Source organism: Pongo abelii, chromosome 3 (genome assembly GCF_028885655.2).
Source record: "Pongo abelii isolate AG06213 chromosome 3, NHGRI_mPonAbe1-v2.0_pri, whole genome shotgun sequence".
Taxonomy (NCBI): Eukaryota; Metazoa; Chordata; class Mammalia; order Primates; family Hominidae; genus Pongo; species Pongo abelii.
Window position 1 is genome coordinate 46786710 of NC_071988.2, and position 25509 is coordinate 46812218.

A 25509-nucleotide genomic window follows, 5' to 3' on the forward strand; every position below is an offset into this window, starting at 1 on the left:
CAGCAAAGCCACAGAGGAAGAGCCACCAAAGACCATGGGAAGCCACCTCTTTCATCAGCATGACCTGGATGTGAGACATGGAGTCAAAGCAGATAATTTTGGAACTGTGAGATTTGAGTGCCTTGCTGGATTTCAGACTTGCATGGACCCTGTAGCCCCTTTGTTTTGACCAGTATCTCCCATTTGGAATGGATGTATTTATCCAATGCCTGTACCCCCACTGTATCTAGGAAGTAACTAACTTGCTTTTGATTTTACAGGCTCATAGGTGGAAGGGACTTGCCTTGTCTCAGATGAGACTTCAGACTGTGGACTTTTGAGTTACTGCTGAAATGAGTTAAGACTTTGGGGGACTGTTGGGAAGGCATGAGTGGTTTTGAAATGTGAGGACATGAGATTTGGGAGAGGCCAGGGGTGGAATGATATGGTTTGGTTTTGTCCCCACTCAAATCTCATCATGAATTCCCAAGTGTTATGGGTGGGACCCAGTGGGAGGTATTTGAATCATGGGGGCAGGTCTTTTCCATGCTGTTCTTGTGGTAGTGAGTAAGCCTTATGAGATCTGATGGTCATTACAAGAGGGAGTTTTCCTGCACAAGCTATCTTCTCTTGTCTGCCACCATATGAGACTTGCCTTTCACCTTCCACCATGATTGTGAGGCATCCCCAGCATGTGGAACTGTAAGTCCAATAAACCTCTTTCTTTTGTAAATTACCCAGTCTCAGGTATGTCTTTATCAGCAGTGTGAAAATGAAATAATACATGGACAAGTATACTTTTAAAAAGTTTACTTTAAAAAATTTACTTATAAAAATAATAACAAATTATAATTGAAAATACTTTACTGTTGTTACTTAATATCTTTAGGAAAGCCCCTTGAGGGTTCTAATAAACAGAAAAGCAAGAAAAGCTATTTTGAAAAGAGTTTTAAACAGTACATCCCCTGAGCTTAAAACAATTTACAGAAAGCAAAGGCACTGAGAAATTTCCAGGGACTTCCCATAAAGCCTACTCTCTTAATTTGCTTTGGGGCTGCTGTAAGAGACTATCGCAGACTGGGTAATTTATTGTGAACAGAAATTTATTGACTCATGGCACTGGAGGCTGGGAAATCCAAGATTGAGGAGGGCCTGGCATCTGGCAAGGGCCTTCTTGCTGTGTCATCCCACAGGTAAAGGTGAAAGGACAGGAAAGGGTAACAGACAGAGGAAGTGAGAGAGGGAGGGAGGGGGCTGAAATCCCTCTTTTATAATGAGCCCACTCTCATGATAATGTTGTTCATCAATTCATGAGGGTGGAGCCCTCATGGCCAAATCACCTCTTAATAGTCCAACCTTTTAATATTGTTACAATGGCAATTAAATTTCAACATGAGTTTTGGAGGGGACAAACATTTAAATCATAGCATGAACACTCTGCAATATTTATATCAATAACATTTTACCTATACAAATTTGGGGGCAGAGTAAGCACATAGTTTTGTTGTTATTGTTGTTGTTTTTCTTGGTTTGTTTGTTTTTTCAGATGCAGTTTTGCTCTTGTCACCCATTCTGGAGTGCAGTGGTGTGATCTCATCTCACCACAACCTCCGCCTCCCGGATTCAAGCGATTCTCCTGCCTCAGCCTCCCAAGTAGCTGGGATTACAGGCATGTGCCATAACGCCTGGCTAATTTTGTACTTTTGTAGAGATGGGGTTTCTCCATGTTGGTCAGGCTGGTCTCAAACTCCTGACCGCTGGTGATCCACCCACCTCGGCCTCCCAAAGTGCTGGGATTACAGGCATGAGCCACCGTGCCTGGCCCTAAGCACATTTTCTTACTTAACAACTTCTCATGTGCAATACTTACAAAATTACTTGAGGATTTTCAGGAGCACTCTGGGAAAATAAAAAATAGTTTGAAATGCAAAAGATATATATAGATATAGATATAAACTGATTTAGAAATGGAAAAATCAAAAAATTATCAAAGATTTGAACATTTAATTAAGATAAGGTCATGGGTGCCAGTTTTATAGTCATGTAAGAGTGTAAATGAATCCGAGATCAAAATTTTAAGAACCATGGCTTTAGGATAAACCTTTTTTATTTCTTGAATAATAAAGACACACACATACAGTTATATTTCTTTGTTTCTATTGCTCCTTAAATAGTCTCAGTCCTATTAATTATAACTTGTAAGCAAAGTAATGAACTTGTATTTCACAAAGAAAACTAGGAAGTGTAATATTGAAAATTGTCCATTATACATAAATATTTCAGCTGACTAGCAGAACTTATGGAAACATATAACATAACACAAATTTATGTGACCTTATATATTCTTTTAACATCTTTTTAAAGTGACTAAATTAAACACATTCATTAACATGCCCCAAAGCTACAACCACTCCACAGCATAAAAAGGAAGCAAATGTACATAAATATAAAAGCATGCTTAGTAATCAATGTTTAAGTATTCTACCTTACTTAGAAATTATCTAAATAGCCAATGATTATTCATTAATTAAGTTCAATATCAGTCCTAGGCTTTAAGAGGGACATTGTAAAAATTATCTTCAAGCTGACATATCACAAAACATAATTACTATTGACATAAAGTTTGTCAGAATAATGATCCAGTTTATTTAAACACAAATTTATATTTTTCATAATCTTAAATATTATGTAGTATTAATGTTTTATTTATATTAGCACTATTTTATTTATATTAGCACTTATTTATCTAAATCAATCAAGACACAGCCCCTTTATATTGAGTCTTTATAATGTAATTTGTCAATGCTCTCATACAATGAGAGGTAAAGACCTTTTTAAATTTTTTATTTTTAATATTTGTGGGTACATAGTAGGTGTATATATTTATGGGGTACATGAGATATTTTGATACAGGCACAAAGACTCTTAGTGTGCTTATAAGTTCAGATCAACACTTTTGCCACAGGTTAATAGTAAACATTGAAACCCAAAAACTCATGGTCCAAATATCAAACAGCTTTCCATTCCATTGAATACAAGATTCTTAATTGATTTAAGCTCAAAACAGACAAAGAGGATATACATATACATACATATGTGTATATGTATATGTAAACAAACCAGTCTGTCTGTTATCTGTCACCCAAAGAGTATGGAACTCTTATCTGTATAACCTGTTAGCCATTTGTATAAATCACTAGATGATCAGATCATGAAACCAAATTCCCAGTCATTGCTGTCACCAATGGAGAATAAGTTAGTGGCTATAAGCAAACCAGAAACAAAAAAAGAAACAAAAATCACTAGAGGGAAGAAAAATAGAGAAATTCAGTCAGCAAAATTAGGTTCTGTTGCCTCTTAGGTTTCATTTCTGGGAACCAAAAAGACACACCAACCTTAAATATCCTAATAAGATACACTATTCTGGCAACATATTTTACCTGGCTCTGTTAAATAAATCCATTGGATATTATAGTAGATTACCTCCGAAACGGTTCATGGGCAATCAGTTTAAAAAGATAAATTCATGTAGAAGTATAAAACAAAATGGATTAAAGATTTTAATGAGACTGGACATGGTGGCTCACACCTGTAATTCCAACACTTTGGTAGTTCAAGGCAGGAAGATTGCTTGAACCCAGGAGTTCAAGACCAGCCTGGACAATATAGCGAGACCCCCATCTCTACAATAAAAAATTTAGGCAGGCATGGTGGTGCGCGCCTGTAGTCCCAGCTACTTGGGAGACTAAGGTCAGGGGATCGCTTGAGCCCAGGAAGTTGAGGCGGCAGTGCAGTGAGTCATGATCACACCATTGCACTCCAGCCTGGGCAACTGAGCTAGACTCTGTCTCAAAAAAAAAAAAAAAAAAAAAGATTTCAATTAACCCGTTAATTAATGAGAGATTTAGTAAGATGCTACAGCTCATTCAAAGGAGAATCCAAGGACTAGACATGCTGAAAAGACCTAGTATACTGAAAAAACATAGCATACTGAAAAGCATTTACAAATATATGCAAATTGGCAAAATTGGCCAATATCCACAGGGCAATAATCAATTGCAACTGCAATTCTACAGGTAGAAATTTGTTACTTTTCTATCATTTTTAAATAATGTAGAGAGTTCCAAAATAATTCATAGACAGTGAAGGTGAGATAATTTTGACTACTAGACATCTGGTCATCTTTTTGGTTCATTTCAAAATCTTTCACAATTTTTTTTCCTACAGAATGAAAGGTAAAGCCCTTTCTGAATTACAAATATAAAGAAATGTAGAGTGCTTATAAATTCAGATCTGTACTTTGCCAGAGATCAAGATTAAACATAGCACAAAATTCATGGTCATATGTTTCCCTCCTCTGATATACTAAGATTTCTCTTTTGATCCAACAATTCCCAATGTACAGGGGAGATACTGTGAGGATTTAAAAAGATAATATATGTAAAGTGCTTAGTACTGTTTCTTCCATTTTCCTATTTCTAGTTGCTGTATTAAACGTAGTATTTATCTATAAAATGGAGCAACTTATTTATAGAAAATTTGAATGTGAAATTTTAGGAAATGACTCAAGAGAGGAATGTTATTTTTACTTACTTTTATTAGAAAAATCTTCTATTTTCATAAGTGATACTAGAAGTTCTGCATATTTCTGAATATATCATTTACTGTAAGACTACTAATAATTAATATAAGATTCACAAATATTAACTTAATAAACTGCATTTAAATATTTTAAAATATACAAAATTCAAGAATCCTTTGCTGTGACTCATGTTTTTAAACCCAAATTATGATGCATAAGGAATATTCAAAATTGGGCTTTATGTGTTTATTGTACAATATTTTCTTAATTAACAATTAGGTCTAAAAATAAGATTTTCAGGGTACAAGATCTTGAATTTACTCAGTAGAATAATGATCTCTACTAAAATGTAGCTCTAATTTACACAGTTCTTGTGTAATAGGACTTCACAATTTATTTATTCATTTAAATAGGCAAGGTACCAAAAGAGCCTTTCATTCAGATTAATTAATTACTAGAGTTAATTGGAACATTCAGTTTCCAATTTCAGGTTACCATAAACCTGAAAATGTTTATCATGACTTTTATTATTCTGAAGTGTAACGGTCACAGAAATTAACTATGTTTAATGTAACCCAGGCAAAGTTCTATGTATCATTTCCCTTGTTAAGAAGTATATTTTTTAACTTTAACAATGTATGTGCTGTGTGCTCACATGTTCTTTATGAATACAGTGTATTTAGGGGTTTGTTTTGTTGTTTTTAGTTTGAGAGGTGGTGGTAGGAAAGGGAAGATGAGAAGAAGTGCACATTTATTTACTCTGAATTTCTAGTCACTAAAACTTTATTTTAAAAAGTTTGACTACTCTAAAAAAGGCACAGAACCTCTGTGCATTTTGTAATTTATTTGAAATTGATTTTTAGAAATCACAGCCTTCTTGCACTATAAATGATGTATTTCTACACAAATGGCAATAAACATGAATAAATTTGCATTATTAATCTTTAATAAAGAACAGTGTTGATAGTTTAAATTACACTTTAAATGTTTAAGGTGAATGTTGAAGGTGTGCTCTCTCTCTCTCTCTATATATATATATATCATTCTAATAATGCTAATCAAAAATATATAAAACTTATATAGGAAATAATATCACGTTACTTTTTGTGACAAACTATTTTTGAAATATCTTTCTTTATGTCCATGTATGTTTCAGTTTTAATGCTTCTCTAAACATTGCTTTATTTTCTTCATTTTTTTACTCTGTCTTGAAGGTACAAATATAAGATCAGATTTATTTAAAGTTACCTTTTTATCATTTATTTTTAACTGACAAAAATTGTTTATATTTATTATGTACAACATGCTATTTTGAAATATCTATACATTGTAGAATGGCTAAATTGTTCTAATTCACATATGCATTACCCCACATATCATTTTTTAAAAATCTACTCTTTTAGCAATTTTCAAGAATACATTATTATTAACTAGAGTGACTGATTATCTCTCTAATCCCCTTTCCCCACCCAGTCCCTGGTAACCAACATTCTATTCTCTACTTCTATGACTTTAACTTGTTAGATTCCACATATGAGTGAGATCATGTGGCATTTGTCATTCTGTGCCAGGTTTATTTCACTTAACATAATGTCCTCCAGGTTTATCCATGCTATTGTAAATGACAAGACTTCCTTCTTTAAGACTGAATAGTATTTCATTGTGTATCTGTACACCATGCTTTCTTTATCCATTCAACTGTTAATGGACACTTAGTTGATTCCACATCCTTGCAATGAACATGGGAATGCAGATATCTCTTCAACAGACTGATTTTGTTTCCTTTGACTATATACCCAGTAGAGGGATTGCAGGATCATTGAGGAACTTCCATCCTGGTTCCATAATGGCTGTACTAATTTACATTCTCACCAACAGTGTGCTAGGCTTCTCTTTTCCCCACAACTCACCAACATTTATCTTTCATCTTTTCGATAATAACCATTCTAAAGGATGTGAGGTAGTATTTTGATTTTAATTTGCACCTCTAATGATGAGTGATATTGAACAATTTTTTCATATACATGTTGGTTATTTGTATGTCTGCTTTTGAGAAGTATCCATTCAAATCCTTTGCCCATCTTTTAATTGGGTTATTTGTTTTCTTACTATTGATTTGTATGAGTTCCTTAGATATTTTGGACATTAACCCCTTGTCAGATGTTTGGTTTGCAAATTCTTTCATTTCATAGGCTGTCTCTTATCTCTGTTGATTGTTCTCTAAACAAATTGCTTTTGACATAATTTTTCCAGTTTACAATGGAAATTAAGCAAATTTAGATGATATTTGAAGTACAAATTGGATTGTGATCAAACTCACAATGGGTTGTAACACTAGCAGTGAATCAGAACCATATGACTTCATTTATCTTCCCCTGGATTTTATGTATGGAGCCACTAAGATCTGCCAGAAAATATTAATTTTTAATTGTTCATGAAGTTAGCATTCTAATGACACTAATCAAAATGATGTTTTAATGGTTAAAAACAGAAATCCTCTTGTACCATGTGAATACTTCCTTTTCTCATAGAAAAGTCCAGCCACTGGTCCACTCACTTAACATGGGAGGAAACTCAGACATAGATTAATCACTGAAGGCCTCATTGATTTATTCTTTTGGCAAGGACAATCATTTTGTTTCTTGAAAAGAGACCAACATTTTGTACTTCGAGGCCCTAATCTATTTGTATTCTTAATAGCAAGAGAAGAAGTAGGACCTTAACCCATGTTTATGCTTAGACTATTCAATGTGTATACCAGTGTTTTAGCCGCCTCTCTCTCAAGCCACAGGGTGTCTAAAATTTAACAATTGAGAGGTCCTAAAATATCTAGCTTAATTTAAGCATACTTTTAGTAGTTTCATGGCCCTGGAAATTGTGTTCAACTGACAATGATCTGTAGTTGTTTATTTAACCAATGGACTCAAAATGATTTTTAATGAGAATTTAGTCAGGATAAAGAAAATGGATCTTTACCATGAATACATTTTTCAAGCAACAGTGGCATAATTTTTTAATGAAGACATCACACTGGTTGTCTTCTTTCTTCTTTAGAAAAGTAATGATTTCAGTGTTTCCTTAATTTCCATATTAATTTCATTACCTTACACATCAATTCTATGTCAGACACTGAGCTGGGCCCTAGTAAATGGTTCATTATGAGATCATTTCCTATGGGGTACTTACCATCTATTCTGGTGGAAGTCACACAAGAAGCAAGTAATCAAATAAATAAATGCATAATTGCAATAATGAGAAATGTGGAGAAATATGTGTCAGTTTCAAACACCAGGATCCGTGTAAGTTGATGAATTTCTTCATTGAAGGAACTCATTTTGAAAGATCGTAATCATCACCCAGTATTAAATACCAATTAGGTATAGAGTCAATGTGATGGAGAGATAATCTTTGTGTTCCTTTACCTTTCCTGTTGTAACTCAAACTGGGGACAGGAAGGTGGCTATGCCCAGTTCAAAGCAACATTTAAAATAAGAGTGTAAGTGGAGTTATTTTGGGATATTTTTCTTTTTTTAAACATCAGAAAGGTAATGTGCTGACCTCATAACAAAGTTTGAGAGAGGCATGTCTTACACATGTGTGTGAAAATTAAATCATCATGCTCATGTACTACAAAAGGATCTTCATTTGAGGATTTATCTGTTTGTCTAAGGATATCAAATTGGAAAGTAACAGAGAGGTTAAAAATATAACAACATGTTGCCCTATTTGCTTCAGCTTCCTTTAGAGAAAGAACGATGGAAAGATAGACAAAAGATGGAATGTAACAAACCTGCACATTCTGCACATGTATCCCAGAACTTAAAGTAAAATAAAATAAAATAAAGAACACAATTGACAAGAAAAAAAAAAAAGAAGGGAAGGGGAGGAAAGAGAAAAGAGGGATGGGAAGGGGAGGGGTGCGGTAGGAGGAAGGGGAAGATTTAAGGTGCGAGGGAGAGGAAGAGTGAGAAGAAGCTGCGGGGTAGAGATAGAAGGTGTAAAGTAGAGATGGGAGGTGAGGGTAGAGATAGGAGGAGGGGAGAAGAGAAGGGAGGGAGGAAAAGAGGAAGGAAAGGAGGGAGAGAAAAAGGAAGAAAGGAACCAAGGATGGGAGGAGGAATTTTAGATTAATCCAATAACACCTTCATCCCATCCTATCTTTTTTCCTTCCCCCACCTCTCCCTCCCCAGAGATAACCACTATTCTAAAATTACTGTGTATCCTTTCAATGTGTATATTTTTAAAAATTTGCTACATATATATGTGATTCCCTAAGGCATATATGCTAATGTTTCATTCTTATAAAATTTTAAATAAATGTAGTTTTTGTAAGCATCTCTTCTTTTTTTGTTTGTTTTCCACACAGCACTATGTAAGACATACCCATGTTCATACATGTGGACCTATTTTATTCATTTTAAATGCTGTAAAGTAATCCACTGTATATACACTAGAGGTGTGTATCCGTTTAGCTTTGCTGGACCATTTTGCTGTTTACTCATTTTGCTTTTACAAGGAGTGCTTGAGGAACACCTCTACTTATGTTTCCTTATGTGTAGCGAGTAGGGAACTAGAAGTATAGTAACTGAGTCAAGAGGTAATCACTGAATCAATATGTTGTCAAAATGTTTACCATGGTGGATGTATCCATTTATTTTCTCACCAAGAGTATGACTCCTAATTTTCCCAAAGGGGCACAAAAATCCAATGTCACCAGACAATCTTGGTCAATCTCAGACAGCTAGAAAATGATCTCTCATTATATTAATTTATAATTTCTTTGTTATAGAAATAAATAGTATTTCTTATTTTTAAAAAACTAGTGTTTTGTTGATATATTGACCCCTCCAGAATTTACCTATTTAACACCGGACCTATAAAAATGAATAGAAAATAAAACTAATTTTGTTTTGTAGCTTTTAAATGTGGCCATTTTTAGGGATTTATGCTCACAAAAGCACAGAGACAGAAATCATGTTTTATTGTTAGTATGATATCTGGAGTGCTCAATTATTAACTTGAAAATATACAAAATCCCCTTCCTATTTTTGTCTTTTAGAATATATGATCACCTCTCAATTAGTTTGATTTTGATGGTGTTCATTGTGAACTCTGAAAAGCAACACAGGCCTTATTTTAGTTTTTTATTTCTATAACTTATACCTTCTTTCAAAAAAGTTTAACAATAAACCATAAAAATATATGTCAACAAAGATAATAAATTCAACAACACAAATTTATTCATCTAAGTAACTGAATAAGACAACAGCAAAGTTAATCTATATTGCGATACTCTTCATTCCTGCCTGATATTTAATAAAATATTATTATTGATATTCTTTTAGTCATAAGTTGATATATTGATATATCACTAATAATTTTGGTATCTAGAGAAAGAATAGTTTCAAATTCAGCTTGTAAACAATTACATTAGAAACACTTCATTCTGTTAGTAATTTAAAAATTTAAATCACAAAAGTACCATTTTTCGTCTATTTAATGAACAAAAATATTACAATATTCAATTGAGAACCAGTGAAGAAAATTAATAATATTTTGCATTATAATTTAGCACAATCCTTGAAGAAAGCATTTTTGACATACACATTTTTGTATCTTTGGATATAATAATCCTATTTATTAGATTCTTGCTAGAGAAATAACCCAAAATGTGGAAAAATAATATATTCATGAAAATGTTTTAGCTTCATTTTAAACTGACAAAATTGAAAGCCACCTAAATGTTCAATTTAAAGTAAACTGTTTCCCATTGAAAAAATTACCATCCTGATGCCGATGAGGAAAACGTATCTGATATTAAGATTCAATGGGAAGGAAAGAGAATCCTAAGTATGATTACAAATATGCAAAAAGTCCACTTACATAGGGGAAAAATGAAAAGACATACTACAATGCTAATCATTGTTCTAGAAGTAGCGTTTCTCCACTAATTTCAGGATATTTGTTTTCTTTATTGCTTATTTAAATAGAAAATAACTGTCCTGGGCCTGCTTTTATCCCCTTAGGGAGCTGGGAATTTTGCACAATTTATACTTCTGTCCTATTTGGTTTTGGTTTTGTTTTTTTCTCAGCATAAAGCCATTGTTCTCAAACAACACAGTATCTTAATGCTCCATCACTCTTGAATCTTACTTTGCTCCTTGAGGAATACCACTTCAAGATGACTGATCACCTTTCAGTAAATGTGTCTACTCTTTGTTCTAGGAAAGAGAATCATGTGGCAAAGCAATAGAATAGGTTTGCAAATAAACCAAAAAGGCAGTAACTGTGAAGGAGATTCATGTATTTGCTCTAGCTCTTCCTTCTGTCTGAGTCTTGTTTAGTTATCCTGTACTTACTGATTCCAAGTCAGGGCATTCCATTCCAGGTAAACATTTTCTTTGGCTTCTATGTTTATTTCAATATCTAGGTCGTTTCTGAATGCTTAGGGCTTGCTATTGTTTTAAATCGATAAGAAAAGATACCACACTTGTTCTTAGCCAAAAGACCAAGAAACTATTGCTATTGTTTCAAGTCCTTGCAATTTTTCCACTACAGAAATTCCTAATAATCAAGAAGATAAGAATGAAGATGCTTTTTTTTTTTTTTTTTTCATGTTGGAAGAATTTTATTTATAGATAGGTGCAAAGGAAGTTTAATTCTTTAGGCAATAAGAAATGGCATCATTCTCAGCAAACCATCGCAAGAACAAAAAACCAAACACCGCACGTTCCCACCCACAGGTGGGAACTGAACAATGAGAACACCTGGACACAGGAAGGGGAACACCACACACCGGGGCCTGCCGTGGATGCTTTAATTTGAGAGGGCATCCTCATTTTATTTCTGCACCCTAATACATATTTCAGCTTATTGGTTAATAGGAAGTATTAAATATGGTATAAATTAAATGCATACTCTTACACTTCATAGACATATGTGTATAATGATACAATTTAGGAAAAATAGTATGTCTTGAACTCAGCCAGACATTCATGGTAAAATATGACTAACTCTGATACTGGAACTTTGACAAGAGCCTGTTAATTACCATTGTTCTATTCCCTATTAATCCTTTAAAGTTTTTTTTTTGCCCACCCTCAATCCCCTACTCTGATTTATGGACTGCTTTTCATATTTATAAAGTGGTTCATGAATCACCCTGCCCCAACAGAAGTGAATAATAATGGGCCCATTTATGCAACCTTTGCTGTGTAGCTAATTATCTGAAAATGACTGCCTGGGATTGCACTGAGAAGAGTGTCATTAGCATTCAGCACTAAGTCTACAAAAGAGAGGAGGGAAAGAAAGCAGAAATATGGAATCAAAAAATAAGAATAGCAGTGAGAATGCTATTTACTCAGTGTGATTTTTTTAAAGCATCCTAAAGAACATTTAATGATGTCTCCCAATAGCTGAATTGTTAATTAAGTCACGGGGTATAGTATCCATTAAAATTATGTCCATGGAGCATACCTAAGACTTCAGAAAGTTCTTACCTATAGGTTGACCAAAGTAGCAAATGAAATTGCTACATACAATATAATCTCAACTTTAAGAAGAAAAGAAATTAATAATAAAACTGTGATAATGTCATTATGGGTCATTTTTTCTCTTATCTATAATTTTCTGTATTTCCAAATGTTTTAATATGGCCATATGTTAATCTTGCAATGTATTTGTAATAGTAATGTCATATGCATTTTTTATTTCTTTGGAAGCATGTTGAACGAAAATCATAGCAGCTACTGTCAATCGAGTGCCTACTGTGTATCAAGCATTGAACTTGTACATGCATATAATAACTCTCTTTTCTTTCCTGTTCCATACCACATTCCACCTGCATCATACCTGCATTCATGAATTATCATAAACCTAGGTTGAGGCACATTTTGTCCAAGTTGCCACCAACCAAATAAGTGTAGCACTAAACTGTCTTGAATTGCAATCCTGAGTGATATTTAGGCTTTCTTAATAATGTAAATATTTATCTGATGTAAGAGATCTGGATTTCTAAAAAAAAATGGCAAAGGTAATAGTTTCAAATGAGAAATAAGCACACCTTACCTATTTTACAAAACAAGTTGACAGTGGCTCCATCTTCTCTCTTGAGACCTTACAGTATTAAAATATATACATATATATGACAGCATGAATATATAGCTGGATGTTTTTAATTGCTGTAGCCAATGCTTACAGTATTGCCTGATTCCTGGTTAGTCATATATCATTTTATACTCACTATGGATTTGGTAATGAATGTCATAAATTATTGATAACTAAATAAATACTAAAAATATGGTAAGGTCTACTTTTAATATTTGTACTTTGTTTAACTGCTCATGGAAGAAATTTTACTGAAGCAAATCTTCTCTGCCTAGATTCATCTGGCCTAACTACAATAACTGGAGAGACCTTAACTCTTGAATCTAGTATACTGGGTTTGAATCTCAGCATTACCATAGACTATGTAAACTTGGAAAAATTTATTAATCCAGTGAGATGTTAATTTTCTTATCTTTGATATTGGAGTTGATAAGGCTTCAACATAATAAGGCTATTATAAATAATAAATAATGCACATGTGGTAAAATAATGCTTTCTCCTCCAAAGATGTCCATGTCCTAAATTCTCTGGACCTGTAAATATGCTACTTCTCATGGCAAAAGGGGCTTTGCAGATGTAACTAAGATAAGGTCTGTGGCCGAGCACAGTGGTTCACTCCTGTAATCCCAGCACTTTGGGAGGCTGAGGTGGGTGGATCACTTGAGACCAGGAGGTCAAGATCAGTCTGGCCAACATGGTGAAACCCCATCTCTACCAAAAATACAAAAATTAGCTGAGTGTGGTGGCTGGTGCCTGTAGTCCTAGCCACTCAGGAGGCTGAGGCAGAAGAATAGCTTGAACCTGGGAGGCAGAGGTTGCAGTGAGCTGAGATCGCACCACTGCACTCCAACCTGGGCAACAGAGAGCAACTCTGTCTCAAAAAAAAAAAAAAATGAAAAGAAAAAAAAGATAAAGTCCGCCAGACACGGTGGCTCATGCCTGCAATCCCAGCACTCTGGGAGGCCAAGGCAGGTGGATCATTTGAGGCCAGGAGTTCGAGACCAGCCTGGCCAACATGGTGAAAACCTGTCTCTACTAAAAATAAAAAAAAAAATAAAAAATAAAAAAAATTACCGAGTGTGGTGTTGCATGCCTGTAATCCCAGCTACTGGGGAGGCTGAGGCAGGAGAATCTCTTGAAGCTGTGAGATGGAGGATGCAGTGAGCTGAGATCGTGCCACTGCACTCCAGCCTGGATAGCGGAGCGAGACTCTGTCTCGAAAAAAAAAAAAAAAAAGATAGTCAATATTCTTGGGATATCTTAGTGGGCCCAATGTAATCACAAGGGTTCTTATGAAAGGAAAGCAGGAGAGTGAGATGTGCTTTGAAGATGGAGGAAGGGTCCATAAGCCAAGGAATGCAAATGCCCCCTAGAAGCTGAAAAAGGCAGAGAAATAAGTTCCCCCTTAGAGCCTCCAGGGGGAACACAGCCCTGCTAACACCTTGATTTTAGGACGTCTCATCTCCAGAACTGTAAGCGAATAAATTTGTGTTGTTTTAAGCCACTAAGTTTGTGGTACCTTGTTACAGTAGCAAGAGGAAACTAATACTGTATGTAAGGTGCTTAGTACAGTGCCTGTCATCTAGGATTCTAACATAATGCTAATCAAAGTAACTCTGCCTCTTTAGATCTAGGTAAGAGTAGCCTGAACCCGCAATCCATTATTTGTGGGAGTCCAATGCCCTCCCCGAGATTGCTGAGGCTTCCCAAAGGGCTTATGTAATCTCTGGCTTTGAATTGCTTCAGTTTATAAAATACTGTTCCAATAATGCTGTCGGGATAAGGAATTCGGTCCCCTCCCAGTATTCCAAGTATAAAAATAAAACATTTACCCAAGGCTTGTGTGTGTGTGTGTGTGTGTGTGTGTGTGTGTGTGTGTTTGTGTGTGTGTGTGTGTGTGTGTGTGTGTGTGTGCATACAGGCATGCTTGGTGTGTATCAGGCTTTGTTTGAGTAAATACAGAAAATGTATTATGATTGCACAGCAAAAATTTTAAAATTAAATATCAATATGACCGTTCTTTAAAGTTTTTTACTACTCCAATATTTTACTTCCTCACACCTAAATTCCTCTTAAATCTCACAAAACGGTTTATCTCCTTTGGTTTCCTTATCATTTATGTCTCACGCTCCCAGGATTTCACCTTCAAATACCAATGTATTTTTCTAAACAGACTAGCCAAAATCCTGTCACAACTATGAAGATAATGCAAATTCTTTTCACCCTATTGCACTGAGCAGCTAATAAGTATTAACTGCAAAAAAAAAAATCTATGTACTCTTTAGTCATAACTTAGACTAACCCATCCATCTTCTCTCATCAGTTTCTTTGTGTAATGTAACTAACATGAATTAAAGTTGTATCCAAGAGGCTAAACAAGCCATTCTTCAAACACTCTATTGAGTGATACTGATATCAATCTTATAAATGCTACTCACTCCAATTTCACCAATATTAGGGGTATAAATAGGGTTCAGCATTTTTAGGAGATTTTCTTTCACATTTTTCTTTCATACAGATTCTATTAAACTGTACAATTATGTTATACAGAGAGGGGTTTAAAACTTGGGAGTTCTTCCTGATAAAATTGATGATTATAGGAAAACCTCAACTAAGCATACATAATTTGTTAATTTAAGTTCACATTGCTATTTGCAAATGTACCCTCTCCATGTGTATATATGTGCACACGTGTGTATTTGTGTGTGTGTGTGTATAAACCTAGGTTTCAAGATACTTATGGGACAGGGCTTTTGGATTATGTTTTGTCAGCAATTAGAATCATGTCACCTTCAGACATTAAATATACATGATTTGCTATTACAATGACTGCTAAGGCCAATGACCATGCATCATAAACCTTAATAAATGAATACTACAGTGACATGATTTCTGTTCATTCCAAAGTATCATGAGACCACAGTTTCTAACTAATAGCCCATTATAGTGTTCTGACCTAACCTTCAAAATGTCAATAAATTGGGATTATAATGTAATCCATTCTAAATGTCTTTGAAAGAAGACAGATGAATGTTATGCTGTCATGAATCTACCTCTGGGAAATCTCTCTGCAGAAGAACAGTCAGTTAATGCTTTTGCCTTTAGCTGTTTTTACCATCCTATACTTTCATTTGCTATCCACCAATAAAAATATTTTCACACACCAGAATGAAAATCTTGAGTTTAAAAAACCAAAGACAGAATTAACAATTCAATCTTTTCAATTTATAATCAGCCAGCTTCAGCCACAGTGTGAGTACATTTCCATGTGGATGTGTTAATTAATGGTAGAAGTGACTAACAACTGTGAAGCAGTCATATTAGGCAAGGAGAACAAATGGAAATACAAGAGCAATCATTCTTAGAGATACTCATTGTTGCTTCTCACCCAGAAGACAGGAGAGCTGAACAGAACTCTGCCCAGGGACATCTCTCTTTTTGTTGATGATCTGGGGAATTCTTGCTGAGCAATGTTTTCTCACAAAGAGCTCATACACTCAGCTCACTTAACCATAAGCATTACAAAATCTAGAAATGCCAAACTCTTAAATCAGCAGAGTTCAACACTCTGTTGCACAGCTTTCTATAGACTAACATAGATTCATGAGTATGTGCTTGTGTGGGAGTCCCTGTCTAAGTCTCAATAATTCCTCCCTTCTCAGAGAGTCCTGTGGGTCTTTGGTGACCATATTTGTATTTGTGTATTAGTGCTGTCCTCCAACCCTTACTCAATAGTTGTGGGAGAGTTGGTACCTAATTCAAGTTAGACCAGTGAAATCCTCCTGTGAGTCTGAAATTTGCAACATATATATCCCAAGATGGAAGTTGTTTCAGTACTTTCCAAAGGAAATCAGATGACTTTTTGAGAGTAAGTTCTTAGAGCTATTGATTTCTTCTCTTGCTAAGTTGTGGTGATTACTCAATTCTCTTTAATATTATATTGGGATTTGGGAGGAATAAAAGTAAATTGGCCCAGGTGATCATAGTTTAAAAAACAATGAGTTATGGTAAAGTCTTGGTGTGACATATAGTTTCCCTAGGTGATATCGTTTATATTCCTTATAACTATTGATTGTTGAATAGATTGATCATAATGGCTAGCAACAGTAAATTCAGTTATGCTTCCTAAAAGTTGGGTTTTTTAAAAATTACTCACAACTCTAAGTACCCATACACATGAGACATTAACTAGTTATTTTGTAGACAATGCTAAATTGGCTATGTAAACTACTTTGTAAAAGCTATTGGAATTCACAACTCTGAATCAGTGGTTCAATATTATATTTCAATGCATGTCCTGATTTAGTAATGGAGTGGTTAACTAACCAGATGACATTTTTTTCTGAAAATGGACTAAATAAAGTGAGATGTGCTGACCAGTGGTGCTCAAATAATACTCTCAAGTATCCCTAAGGCTTTTTCTTTAATAATGCCACAAATATTGGATTCTAATGTTATTTAAAACTATTATTATTTTTTGCTGCACACCTACAACCATCTGATGCTTGACAAAGTTGACAAAAACAAGCAATGGGGAAAGGACTCTCTATACAATAAATGATTCTGAGATGACTGGCTAGCCATATCCAGAAGACTGAAATTAGACTCCTTTCTTACACCACAGTTCTTGTTTTTCATCCACATTTAAACAGGATATCAGGATGCCCTTATAATCACATCTTTTCTAGAATCATGCTTTAGAAAATCATGTGTGGGGCCATCCAACTCAAGATGCATTAAAGACTTAAATGTAAAAAAATACTTTGGAAGGTAACCTCGGAAATACCATTCTGGACAGACGATCTGGCAAAGATTTCGTGATGAAGACAGCAAAAGCAATTGCAACAAAAACAAAAATTGACAAATGGGACCTAATTAAACTAAAGAGCTTCTGCACAGCAAAACATCATTAGAATGTTATTCATCAACAGGACAAGCAGACAACCTACAGAATGGGAGAAAAATTTTGCAAACTACACATCTGACAAAGGTTTAATATCCAGAATATATAAAGAACTTAAAGAAATCAACAAGCAAAAAATGAACAAACCCATTAAAAGTAGGCAAAGAATACGAACACCTTTCAAAAGAAGACATACACACATCCAACAAGCATATAAAAAATGCTCAACATCACTAATCATTAAAAATGCATATAAAACCACAATGTGATACCATCTCACACCAGTCAGAATGGCTATTATTAGAAAGTAAAAAAATATGAGATGCTGGTAAGGTTGCAGAGAAAAAGGAAAACTTATACACTGCTGGTGGAAATGTAAATTAGTTCAGCCATTGTGGAGAGCAGTTTGGTGATTTCTCAAAGAACTCAAAGCAAAATTACCATTTGACTCAGCAATTCCCTTGTTGGGTATATGCCAAAAGGAATATAAATCATTGTACCATGAAGATACATACACACATATGTTCATCTTAGTATTATTCACAATAGCAAAGGCATGGAGTCAACCTAAGTGCCCATTAACAGTAGATTGGATAAAGAAAATGTGATACATATACACCATGGAATACTACACAACCATAAAAAAGAATGAGATCATGTCCTTTGCAGCAACATGGATGGAGGTGGCAGCTGTCAGTCTAAGTGAACTAACACAGGAACAGAAAACCAAACACTGCATGTTCTCACTTATAAGTGGGAGCTAAACATTAAATACTAATGTATATGGACACAAAGAAGGGAAAACAGTCACTGAGGCATACTTGAGGGTGGAGGGAAGGAGGAAGGTGAGGACTGAAAAACTACCTATTGGATACTATGACTATTACCTGGGTGGTGAAATAGTCTGGACACCAAATCCCTGTAACATGCAATTTACCTGTATAACAAACCTGCATATGTACCCATGAACCTAAAATAAAACTTAAAAATATATATAATAAATATTTTAAACTATAATAAGAAGCATTACACTATCATCTGTCCTATGTTACTTTCTTAAATGCCTTAGGGTGCTTTTTCTGTTGAGGTAGAATACACATATATAATTTACCATCTTTACTACTTTTAAATGTATAGTTTGGTGGTAATTAATATACTATATGCTTATTTTTCCTTTCATCACTCCCTTTTCTTGGTCTTCAGTAACTACCACTTTACACTCTATCTTGAGATCCATTTTTTTAGCTCTCACGTGTGCATTAGAACATGCAGTATTAGTATTTCTGTGCTTGGCTTATTTCAATTAACATAATGGCCTCCAGTTCCATCCATGTTGCAGCATATTACAGGATTTCATTTTTGTGGCTGACTAATATCCCATTGTCCATATCTACCACATTTTCTTTCTCCATTCATCTGTTAATAGGCACTTAGGTTGATTCCATATTTGGCTATTGTGAATATGTTGCAATAAATATGAGAATGTCCTATGCCCCAAGTTAACACTTTCAAGATCACTGTATTAACTTGTGCTGCCAGGTTAAATTATGCAGAGCATTGAGCACCAAGTAAAGCTTGCCTTTAATCCATCATTAAGTACCTCTAGAGACCAACCATTTATGGGTGTTCCTAAACTATTTGCAATGGTATCATTGACTATAAAGGTGGTTTCTTGGCACAGGGGTTGGGGCTGTTGTTCTTCCTGTTTTCTCAATTCAGGGTAGCCTTTGCTTGGTTATTTAAGAATTTAGAAGCAAGTACTTCACTATTTATAAGGATTTTCTCAATGCTGTATAAATAAAATGCAATAAAAAATAAATTGGTAATGAGAGAGGCTTAAAATCATAATTCTCATCATAATCCCTGATTTTATATGTATGTGCCCATTAAAATGGATCAACATTTGAACTTATAAGGTGATTTTATATTAGCAAAATACGGCTTCTATTTATTTCATTTGTACTTTACGTACTGAGGTTCCTTATCAAATTTGTAAACCATCATTGTAGCAGGATGTCTTAACCTTGGCACTATTGACATTTTGGAAAAGCGAAGTCTTTGTTGTTGGGGACTGTCCTGTGCATGGTAGGATGTTTAACAGCATCTCTGGGCTCCATCTACCAGATTCCAGTTTCAAACTTTTAGGTCCAGATATATTTCCAAACATCCCCAGTGAGGCAAAATCATCTCTGAATGAAAAGCATCAGCTAAATTATAGAATCACAGGACTTGCCACATTTTAGTAATTCCCAGAGAATATTCCCCTCTTGACAATTTTTTAATTCATAAGAAGCTGTTAAACAAAGAATATGGTAAAAGAGTATAGCAGACAAATGAATTTTTAATATTTATTGTGGGTGTTTTATTCAGGGTGTTTGAATCACTATGAGACTAAAAAAAAGAATGTTGCAGAACTATATTTTTAGACAACAAAAGATATTCATGATGTATTAAGTGAATAAATTAATTAACCCATATGATCATAGGAACAGAAAGCACCGTGTTTTGTAAAACATTTTGAAAAAAAATTTTAATTAAACTTGAAAATTCCTTTTGCTCTGATGTAATGCTTAAATAAATTCAAGTAAATTAACTAATGTCCTGTCTAAGAAAGGCTTCAAAAGGTATGTGAAAATGTTCACATCTGTGAGCTTTCATCTTTCTTAATGAAAGCCAAAGGAAAATTGGAAAGAGGTAGGGTTTTTCTTTTTCCTTTAGGAAAAAGAAGGCTTTATTGCTGATAGTTTAGCGCAAATGACCAAAGCAATAACTCACCTTGGAAGCCTCAAAAATACTCTGAGATATATATATATATATTCACATACGGTGAATCATCCTTGTATCCCAGTAACAAATCCCTCTTGGTCATTGTATATAATCCTTTTAATGTGCTATTGAATTTAGTTTGCTAATATTTTGTTGAGGATTACATTACTTTCATAACTTATGTAACAAATTTATCATTTGCAATAGCCATATTTTAATGATATCCCAGTAAAGCTATTAAAATATTTTGTGACTAAAAATTTTAAAGATAGGCAGATTGAGTTTGTCTTAACTTTGTTGCCCATAAGTGGTGTGAGTTTGCATTAATTAAATTATCTCCTTGCAACTCAGTCCTCTCATTAATCAAAGCACCTACTACACAGCATTGCTCTGAGAATTAAAAGAGATAATGTGTGCAAAGCTTTTAGCCCAGTGCCCTGTACTTAAGAAGTGCTCCCCAAATGATGATCACTATTATAGCTGTTATTATCTCATGACCCTTTCCATTTTTATTATCACCTTAGCAAAGTCTGTGCTACTATCTGCAGAATTTGTGAATGGGAGGAATCTACGTTATACATAAAAGCTTATCTTCCTCTCTTGCTACAACAAAATACAACATCATCATCATCATCAACAACAACAACAACAAAACCAGCCTCCTGTGACTTACGGTGCCTCACACTTGCCACTATTAGAGAGATTTGTAAGATTTATCTCTGAAACTCTGGTCCACTTACATTCAGCAGGTAGCATATAAGCAGGGAAGAAACACTATCCTAGGATGAGAGTTAATAACATATTCCCCACCCCCAGTTGAGCTTTTGTGTTTATTCAAACTCAAGGACCCTAACTCTACATATCCTATCTGGACTTCATTATCTCTCCATTTTCTCTTGCCTGGGATGTTTTTCTGGTCAGTGAAGTCTGAGAGTAACTAAAATTCAGATGGTGAGTCCACATTTACAAGTTTTTGATTCACTTTTGAATTGACAAAGAACTTTTAAAAATGTAACGGTCCTCCCCATAAAGTGTAATCATAAGTTAAACAACACAAACATTCAAATTAAATGGTTTCTTTTTTATCTTAATCTCCAGGAGCTACAATTTGAAATTTTCTAAAAATACTCTATGCAAATAGAAGCACAGCTGTGTCTTCTTAGGGAGAAAACCTCTCAAGATAGTAGCCTACCACACACGCTACTCTGCACCTTGCCTATTTTCTTTAACAATGCATCATGAATTTGCTTCTGTATTAATAAATAATAAGCTATCTTTAAAAATTTACTACAATTGTGTGGAAATGCCATAATTTATTTTCTAATCATCCTTTTGTGGGCATTTGTGTTGTTTTCCATTTTATTTTTTCAAATGAAAGGGATCTGAATATACTGTAGTACCTTATGTACACAGCATATGTACTGTACTACAGTATACTGTATAAGTGTGTATATACATACACACACTGATATATTTACATATACATTTACATGTATATATATATGCATAATCTCTCTCCCTCTCTCTGGGAGTTCAGTACCATGTTGACTAGCAGGGCCAAGAGTGAGCACTCTTGCCTTCTTCCAGATCTTAGAGGAAAAGCTTTCATTTTTCTGCATTTATTGAGATGATAGTGCGGTTTTTATTTTATTAATATGTTGTATCACATTGATTGATTTGTATATGTTGTTGATTATTGCATATCCATCCTAGCATCCCAGTAATAAATCCCACTTGGTCATGGTGTATGATCATTTTCACATGCTGTTGAATTTCATTTGCTAGTATTTTATTGAGAATGTTTGCATCTAATTCCACCAGGGATATTGGCCTGTACTGTTCATTTCTTGTATTGTCTGTCTGGCTTTGGAATTAGAGTGAAGCTGGCCTCATGAAATGAATTTGGCAGTTTTCCCTATTCTGTTTTGTGGTACAGTTTAAGAAAGGTTAGTATTAGTTCTTCTCTGAATGTTTGGTAGACCTCATCCATGAAACCATCTGGCCCTGGGCTTTTCTTTGTCGGAAAGTTTTTAATCACTGATTCACTCTCCTTGTTTGTTATTGGTTTATTCAGATTTCTATTTGTTATTGACACAGTTTGGGTAGGTCGTATGTTTTTAGAAATTCATCCATTTCCACCTGTCCTCTAGATTATCCAATTTGTTGGCATATAATTATTCATAATAGTTTCTTAAAATCTCACAAAATTTTGATGCCTTGTTTCTGCCAACTGGTAAACATGATTTGGGGCTAGGAAGCCTGGAAATGAAATGTCATCACTTTTGTAATGTTTTCTTTTTTCTCTCTCCACTCTATCAGAATCACAACCACAGCTGCATGTATGATGGATCTTCGAAGATATCCACTGGATGAGCAGAACTGCACCCTGGAGATTGAAAGTTGTGAGTTACTTGGACAGGGGAAAGAAAAAGAGGGATTCTTCCTTGACCCAATTGAATTCAACTTCTCACTGAGTTAATTAGCACCAGGATTTTTTAGCTGCGCTTGTCTGACAAGTTTTCAAAGGGTTTTTATTGGTGGCTCAAGGGTCATTTCAATGAAGTTATCATTTTGAATAATTAGGGAAAGTTCACTTATTTTAGCTCAACAGTTTATAAACTCATACTTTCTCCTTCTCAGAGTGTAGTTTCTCCCAAAGCCTTCCAATATCCAAGCTGCATTAAAAAGAAAGGAAAGATATTTTAATATGAAAAGAGTTTGTGAGATTGTTTTGGGTTCTATCATCTGTTGACCTAAACTATTGTAAATTGCCTTTTAGAAAAACATTATGTTGGTGTCTTGTGTGAATGATGTGTCTTTCCTCATGAAAAGAAAAAGATGATAAATTGCACTCATGGGGCTTATGCTTTGCGCCAAAGGCTTAATGGTTTTTAAGTCTAGTGACTGATTTTCGTTTGTCCTCTTGGGCTTCTTTTTCACTGATCGCTTTCTTTCTTTTTTTTTTTTTTTTTTTTTTTGAGACGGAGTCCCACTCTGTCGCCCAGGCTGGAGTGCAGTGGCGCCATCTCCTCTCACCGCAATCTCCGCCTCCCGGGTTCACGCCGTTCTCCTGCCTCAGCCTCCGGAGTGGCTGGGACTACAGGCGCCCGCCACCACGCCCAACTAATTTTTTGTATTTTCAGTAGAGACGGGGTTTCATCGTGTTAGCCAGGATGGCGCTTTCTTAACAATTCAAATATTTTAGTTATGAAGATTTAGTCTGATTGACTATCTTTTTGTGATTATTTCTCAGCCATCAGCCTGTAGGTATTTGAGACCATTAATTGTGAATACCAAAGCTAAGCCATTTCTTGGTTTTCAGAGGAGCAAAAAAGTGCAGTAGCTAATCAGACCATTACTATAGTACCACTTAATGTAATGTTAGAAATTGACAGATGTTTATTTAGATCATCTAAAATACTTTCTAGATCTAAACATTAAGAAAGTAAAGGAAAATGGGAAAATTCCAGGTGATTCTATAGTACTGTTGAAGAATAAATGTGCTTCCCCAGTGTCTCATGACTGAGCAATTACATTAACCTTCTAGTTCCACTGTATATATGGAAATAGATGAAGATGTTAATGTAGATATAATTACAAGTTTAAACATAGACATTGACCTACTACCACTAAAACCTAGAATAAACAAGAAAATTCATGAATAATTCTCCAATCAATATTCTAATTTTAAATCTCATTATATAAAGAAGTTACTAAGTATTGAAAGGTGTTTATATATAAAGTATTGATGGTAACTTTTGGTTCAGATATCAAAAATGACCACATTCAAATCATAGGAATGAACTATGTAAACCCAATCATATAGCTACTAATAGCTAATAACATTTTATAAATAAGGCAGAACATTAGTTCGACAAGTAAATCATTACTTTTGGAACTGATATAGAAAAAGAAGGATAACTCATGGATTACCCATACATATTAGTTGTTTGTTACCCTTGACCACTCTTCCATTGACTTTGTGATTTTTTTACCTTGGCTTCTGCTGGAGAATATTGACATACAGCAACCTCTTGAAATTCCAAGACCTTATGAATTGTATCATTTGCTTAAAGGAGCAATGAATTTTGACAAATACTTGAAATTGATTCTGTGTTGTAAATTGTAAGTTCTAAAATTATCAACACTTTCTCCCAAAATGCATATTTTATTTATGATGGAAACTGAGTTTTTCTATTATAAGTTGATATTTTTCTTTAAGTTTGAAGATTTCTTTAATCATATTTCAAAAAGATGACTTTAAGTCCATTTAATATAATTCATAATGATCAAAACTATAAATGAAGCAGAAATTAAATGTAACTTTTGTGGGGATGGGATGAGGGAAGTCCAGGCACCCAGATAGCCCAAAGTAATCATCAAATATGATGTCAGATAATAGGTGGTGACCCAGGCATATGACAATCACTGAGGCAGTTTAGCAAGATGCAACTAGTTGTCTAGACATATAGATGAACACAGTAACTGAGACTCTAAAATAAGCTAATATGTACAGATTTGAAAAGATGGTAATTATCATCAAAGTGATCCAGCAGCTGGTCACAGAACTACAATTCCTAGATACTTACCTAAAACAAAGCAAAAACTCTTGACTGTAAGAATTTGGATAATGAGGAGTCTACAGAGGCAGGAACTTAGGAGAAAGATTTGCATGACTAAAGCTGGGTATTATATAACACCTTTGTGACATAAGTATTTGTAACAACACTTGAGAGATGATATACTTGAGGCTCAAAGAAGTAAAATAACTTACCCAGAGTCACAGGGCAAAAAAAGTAATGGAGTAAGAATTCAAGCCCAAGTGTTCTTCTCTTCATCATGGAATCTTGAATCAACAGGTGAGTAAGGGAGCATAGCATCAATAATTAGAAGTATAGGTTGGTCACGGCAGCTCACACCTGTAATTCCAGCACTTTGGAAGGCCAAGAAGGGTGGATCACCTGAGGTCAGGAGTTTGAGACCAACCTGACAAATATGGTGAAACCCCATCTCTACTAAAAATACAAAAATTAGCCAGGTGGTGGCATGCACCTGTAGTACCAGCTACTCAGGAGGCTGAGACAGGAGAATTGCTTGAACCTGGGAGGCAGAGGTTGCAGTGAGCTGAGATCATGCCACCGCACTCCAGCCTGTGTGACAGAGTGAGACTCCA

The 25509-nt window shown here is 34.7% G+C and overlaps 1 protein-coding gene and 1 non-coding gene across 3 annotated transcripts in view; one reads left to right on the forward strand and one right to left on the reverse strand.

Moving 5' to 3' along the window:
* Positions 1 to 25509, forward strand: part of GABRB1 (gamma-aminobutyric acid type A receptor subunit beta1) — a 393003-nt gene that overhangs the window by 264379 nt on the left and 103115 nt on the right. For both annotated transcript variants that reach the window (XM_002814717.5, XM_009239924.3), the window contains exon 5: positions 22656 to 22738. In XM_002814717.5, the coding sequence (XP_002814763.2) occupies positions 22656 to 22738 (83 nt within the window). The remainder of the gene's footprint in view (positions 1 to 22655; positions 22739 to 25509) is intronic.
* Positions 8097 to 8200, reverse strand: LOC112133305 (small nucleolar RNA U13). Its single transcript, XR_002914973.1, has one exon. It is a non-coding gene; the product is annotated as a small nucleolar RNA U13 (small nucleolar RNA).